The 6,000-nt window shown below is 53.0% G+C and overlaps 1 protein-coding gene across 11 annotated transcripts in view; it reads left to right on the top strand.

Moving 5' to 3' along the window:
* Window positions 1–6,000, top strand: part of agrn (agrin) — a 154,670-nt gene that overhangs the window by 44,742 nt on the left and 103,928 nt on the right. For 9 of the 11 annotated variants that reach the window (XM_081706892.1, XM_081706886.1, XM_081706889.1 and 6 more), the window contains one exon: window positions 1,786–1,806. The exons of the other annotated variants lie outside the window; for them this stretch is intronic. In XM_081706892.1, the coding sequence (XP_081563018.1) occupies window positions 1,786–1,806 (21 nt within the window). The remainder of the gene's footprint in view (window positions 1–1,785; window positions 1,807–6,000) is intronic. 11 annotated transcript variants of the gene reach the window in all.

A 6,000-nucleotide genomic window follows, 5' to 3' on the forward strand; every position in this document is an offset into this window, starting at 1 on the left:
GGTAAACGGTGACGGTGCTACTCTCAATGGAAGGTGCAGTTTAAAATGTTAGGGAAATCGTTTTCTCCTGGGCCACCGTCACTGCGGCCGGGCCTCTGACCCTGACGGTATCGGGGCTCAGGGCTCAAGCAGGGGGCTGGTTGGAGTCGGAAAGCCTGGCGGAGCTGTGGAGAGCACTCCCCCACCGAGTCAATACGCGCTTTTGTTCTTTTTGTTAATGCAGCAGCAGGGTTGGAGTGCTCCTCTTCTCAAGGGCCTGAGCAACTTTTAAACCTCCATGACAATCGCGGGCTCAATCCCGCGGGCTCAATCCCCTGGTCACGCATCGGCTTTGGGGGACAAATTTTGACGGATGTTGGAATTTTTATTGTTCGTCAAGGCAAAGCAAATGGCTGCGGCATCGTGCGTGTTGGAGCGTGAGTCTCACGCAGGTCAGTATGCTCGCGGTTGTCTGCGTCGGCCTCGCCCGTGAGACGAGGCATACTCCTATCGCGTTTCCTGCAATCCGAGCCGGGGCACTCCCGTGTGCCTGGAAAGGCGGCCTGTCCAGCTCTCCGGAGCCAAGGGTGTGGGGGTGAATTTCAGAGCTGGGACGTGACTGCACTCGGACAGCTGTGCCGACACGTGGAGGCCACTGGGCCGTGCCGGAGCGTGAGCTGGAGCCTCTCCTGCATGCTCCTGCCCTCCACGGTCCGAGATCGCAAGGACTGGCAGATGGACAGCTGTGGAGGTTCGGATTGTGATCCTGTGTGTCTCCAGCATCTCCACGGATGAATCCTGCACCTCTCCTCTTATTTATCACTTAAAGCTCGCCCTCTGGCAGCCCGGCGCCAACGAGCAGGCCAGGAAGGTTACAAACACCGGCTGGAGAAATATTCCTCTCGTTAGTTTAGCACAAACACACTTCCCAAGTATGTTAAATTGTGGTGTGAACCGCTGATGCGGAATCTCTTCCTGTGCAGACGGTGTTGTCTGGGATAATGGATGAAGGAAGGAAACCAAGTGGAGCAAAATTGAAGAGCGAGAGCGCGGGGGGGGGGGGTTGAGGAAGGAGGGATGGGGAGAGGGAGGAAGAAAGAAAGATGTGATATGTTACACGCAACTAATACCAGTAGTGAAAGATACATGGTGGTGCTAAGTTGACCAGGCCGTGCGGGGTTTGGTTTCCTCTCCCCGTCTCATTACGTGTAGGTGACTCCACCTGCTCCACCCACTCATGTTTTATAGATACGCGCCGCTGTGACGTTCATGCCAGTCATCCTCCCCAGTCTCCAGCAGAGTGGACGCTGGCATGACGACCACATGAATGTGTGCACGCGCGTGTAGCTGTGTGTGAGAGCCAGGTGTGCCATTCATGTAATGGCAGTACTCGGTCCACTGAGTATTTAAAGAGGCTTTTGTGCGGAAAGCCAGGTGAGGCAGTGTTGGACTGTCAAATCAGAAACCACGCCGTTGGTAAATTTGTTTGGTTCGGTTTTTTTTTTTCCCTTTTATGAACCGCACGCTTGACCAGAGCTCCCTAGTGGAAACAAAGACCTCTCTATTGGCAGCCATGCTCATGAAAAAACTCAAATCTATTCTATGCCATTTTAAAATGTTGCCATTATTTTCTGAAGTTGTAATAGCTTGGCTTTATACTGGCACCTCCGCACTTTTTCTGCCTTCTTTTTCTGTACACTCTGTTTCCATTTACCCATCTCCCTCACCTGCTCAGACTCCTTTGACCTAACCTGCACTAACCGATGTGTCCTTATCTCTCTCCTCTCTCTCTCTTGCCTTCTGAAGAGCATCGAATGACCGTTGCAGGTAAGCACAGCCTTTGCTAACCTTCTTGCAGTGTGCCACCACCTCTGCTTTGCACGGTGTTTTGCTGACAGACCCCCCCCACCCCCTCGGCAAATTTCATCTTAGCCCGCCTCGCTAAACGCAGGTGCGTTTTGAGCATGTTTAGGTCTGGTGTGTAGCACAAGGCCACACTATTTCTCAGCGAGTTGAAGATTGCATTTAAATCCCCTGCCCTGTTTTGTGTGTCTTTTCCTGGAGGGAGGGGAGACGTGGCCCCTGGGCAGGAGGAAGAATCTGAGAGGCTGTGAGGAAACAAGCAGCGCCTCTCTTTTAAAGTGCCTTAATAACTGTGCCGGCGCCTAATTGAAAATGGCCGTAATGAGTGTGCGAAAGATCAATGCTCCCTCCACGCACACAATCCGCGGCCGAACCCCTGGAGTGCGGTAAAAAGACGGAGGGCCCTTCTCCGCTCGCCCCGTGCTAATAGTCTCCGCTTTCGTAAACGGGGAAAAGAGTTTTTTCCCTTCTTTTCACACCTCTTTTTCCAGTCTCCCAGGGGACTGAATGAAATGAATCAATGAGTGTGTGTTTCGTCCGAAAGTCACAGCGTCGCGAGGGAGGGGAAGAAAGAAAGGAGTTGAGTTAAAAGAGAAGGACCTCCTTTACTCGGAGAGCTTGGATAATCAGTCAGGCACAATGGCAGCTCCGCTGTGGTCAGCTCCCATTGTACCGCAAAAGTTAAAAAGGTTTTGCAGCGCATTTAGGAATCTGAACGTTCGGCTGGGCTGAGGTGTTATGAGCTGTGCCAACCGTGAAACGGCGATTTCCCTTTTGATCTGCGCTGAGCTAAACGTGAGGACGGAGAATTTGATCCCCACCCGCTGCTCGTCTCCGTCCGCGCCCTGCTGGCAGAGGTTGCTAGCTCCTCGTTCCCAAGTGCGGGTGCGAGGGAGAAGGCTGAGCCCTGCGCCATGGCTGAGTCCCAGCACTGCTCATTAGCTCCAGTGCCACTGTGGCATCTCTGTTCCCCTCACGCCAAACGCACAAACACGCGCATCCGGGTCTGCCAGCGTCAGGAGTTACAGGCGTTGGGGGGGCGGGGGGTGGTGTGTGTGTGTGTGTGTGTGTGTGTGTGTGTGTGTGTGTGTGTGTGTGTGTGACGATCCCAGCTGGAGGCTGCGCACAGCCGCAGGTGTGGAAAACAAATTGGAGAAATTACTGAATGAAAGGTTGTTTGCTGGAGGAGAAGCCAGAGCAGAAAGATCAGGAGGGAGGAGATCGTTGCAGCGTGCTAACGCGAGGCCCGCGCGCCTCCACAGAGAGGAGCTGGCTAGCCCGTGCGGTGTGTGGGCCACAGGGGGTGGAGCTCCTGCGTGTGGACACACCCATGAGTCCTTTTACCATCACTCTGAGGAGTGGAATGGCCCTGCCCATTATCTACTGTCACCCTGGTAACGCCACACGTAAACGCCAACAAAAGACCCGCTTGGTTACTGCCTGGCCCATCTGCTTAATATAATGGGAGCCAGCATTACCTATCTTTCCTTCCCTCTTCCTGTTTAGACCGTTTCTACGGCGTCTGCCGCACCCGAGCTGCTCCCACCCCCACCCTCTCTGCGGCACTCTGGCGACGAGAGCGGTGTTAATGGGTTTAGCGCCACCTCTGAGCCCAGGAGAGCACAGTCGCGCAGCAGCACAGGGCACGGTGGCACAGGGTGAGGGCACGCAGCGAGTCCAGCGGGACACGGGAGCCGCCAGTAGCTAAACATTAATATCCAGATTCATTATCGGCTCAGCTGCTGTCTCTCCCAGTGGCTGGTGCAGTGGGGTTTTTTGTTTGTTTTTTTTCCGCCTTCTGATTCATCTTGGCAGCCAAAGCAAATGGAAATGTGTGGTCGGCCCCCTGAACCTGGGATTTAGTAATTATCCTGCTCGTTTGGGTGTAATAATTTCAAATCAACATGCAGATCCACGACGCGCGCTCCGCTCCTTTCTTGTGGACTGTGTTCACAGCCTTGCTTGAATTATAGTGACTTTTTTCTCCGTTTTTAATTGGCTTCTTTTACTTTGCCCTTGCTCTGTGACAGCTGTAGTCTCTCTTGTGTGAAAGGGATGCGTATTCTGCACGCGTCTAATTTGCCGAAGTGCAGTCGGTTCAAGTGCAGTCAGTTCAGTCCTGTAACTCGAGGTGAATGTCCTTCCCCTGTGCTCTAACCTTTATGTACTTTGTGTACTTTCTAGTTACACTTCACTTTAGGTGTCAGGAACAATGTTCTCAGTTCTCCAACAGATCTGAAAGTGTAGAGAGGGAGGAGGGCGGAGCTGGGGCGGAGCTGGGGCGGAGCTGGCCTCAAAGGCCTTCCTGCTCTCTCTCTGCGCGCTCTCTCTCTCTCTCTCCGACTGCCTCAGGACTGCTGAAATCTAATCGCATAAGAGTCTGAAAAGGCTCCATTACTTAGTTCTGTTGCGGAGACACAGTGTTTGAAACGACCAGTGATGGTGTGAGTGCCACTCAGTGGTTGGTCTGGAGGTTTTTTGGAATCATTTGCGACATTTGATGAATAATTAACATATTTCAACACATCTGAACCTGCCTGTACTGAGTCAGTGAGCACACTGAATCCTAAAGTAAAAAAAACCATTAGCATAACCGCCAAGTCCGGTTAGTAGTTAGTTGTCTCTTCCTTTCCCCTAAACAACACACTACTTGTGCATACATGTGTACATGGACTACTGTGTACACTCATACTGGGTGTGTGTACTTCATGTGTTCCTACTGTGCTCTCTCCACCCACTTTTCCCCACGTCTGCTGCCTTCGCCGATGTCAATCTTCCCCTCCCCTCTCCCTCGTGAGCGCGTTTGGCCACTCCATCCCCCTGTAGGTGTGACCCTTTACCATGTGTGGGTGTGTGTGTGTGTGTGTGTGTGTGTGTGTGTGTGAGAGACTCCTGCTGAGTCAGTGCTGTGCTGGTGTTTGTGTCCTGAGCGGTGAACGGAGCTTACCATAGGCCTCGGCGTCAGGGAGGTGTTGCCTAGGGTTGCAAGCTCTCTGCTCTGATTGGCTGTTTGCTGTGTGTCACCGTAGGCCTAAGGCACGAGAGATGGGAGTGATGGGTGATGTTTATGCGCATGTGTGCATGTGCACGTGAGTCTGTGTGACTGCATCTGTATTTGCAAGACACTGTGTGTGTGTGTGTGTGTGTGTGTGTGTGTTCTATGAGTGATGCTGAATTCAGAACATATGGTAGATACATACAGCCTGTCTTAGGCCCAGCTTGTGTGCATGTGTCTGAGCTGCTGGTCAGTGTGAATAAACCTTTCCTGGCTGACCTAGTCCGTCCCCCCCCGTTAGAGCTGACAGACAGGCTGTCACTGGCACTCAGCAGCCTGGTGACAGGGGACGATTCAGCACTGCTTAAATCCACTCACATCAAACACAACTTCCAACTGCCATCTGAAAAGGCAAAAGGACTTGTTGGTAGCATGTCCGCACTCCTGCCTGGGACCCATCTGCCATCATCAGTGTGTCTGCTGTCATGCTGCCAGGCTACGGGCCTTTCCCATATTTGGTCAGTTAATGAAATAACTGTTTATGCTCTCCCAAAGCAGTCTCTCTCTCTCTCTCTCTCTCTCTCTCTCTCCCCTGTCTCCTTCTCCTCTTTCACCGTCCTCTCTCTATTCCATGTTTGGTATCTCTGACCCCCTGCTCATGCAGGTTGACGGGCCTGCTGTTGTAGTTACCGTAGCTTGCTCAGCTGGACAGTGTCCATGGGTCATGTACAGGAGTTCGTCCGTGTCCTCTGGCTGCAGCTCCACATGGGAGACGGAGGCGGCGGCAGGGCTGACAGCCCTTTTGGCCCTCGGCCTGTTCGCGGCGGGGGCTGCTCCGCTCCGCTGCCACCTCTAGGCCCCGGCTTGCTTAACATCTGTGCCTTCCCTTCCCAGGGCCAGGGCCTCGGGCCCAAATGAAGCAAGGTCAAATCCCAACTGGGCTTCTGTACTGCCTGCAGCAAATGTTGCCCCTTAGTAATTACTGTTGTTTGGGATGAGGGAGGGAGGGAGGGAGGGAGAGAGAGAGAGAGAGAGAGAGAGAGAGAGAGAGAGAGAGAGAGAGAGAGAGAGAGAGAGAGAGAGAGAGAGAGAGAGAGAGAGAGAGAGAGAGAGAGAGAGAGAGAGAGAGAGAGAGAGAGATATTTATTAGTGCCATTTCTAAG

This window comes from Electrophorus electricus, chromosome 24 (genome assembly GCF_041902795.1).
Source record: "Electrophorus electricus isolate QZ-2024a chromosome 24, ASM4190279v1, whole genome shotgun sequence".
Lineage (NCBI taxonomy): Eukaryota > Metazoa > Chordata > Actinopteri > Gymnotiformes > Gymnotidae > Electrophorus > Electrophorus electricus.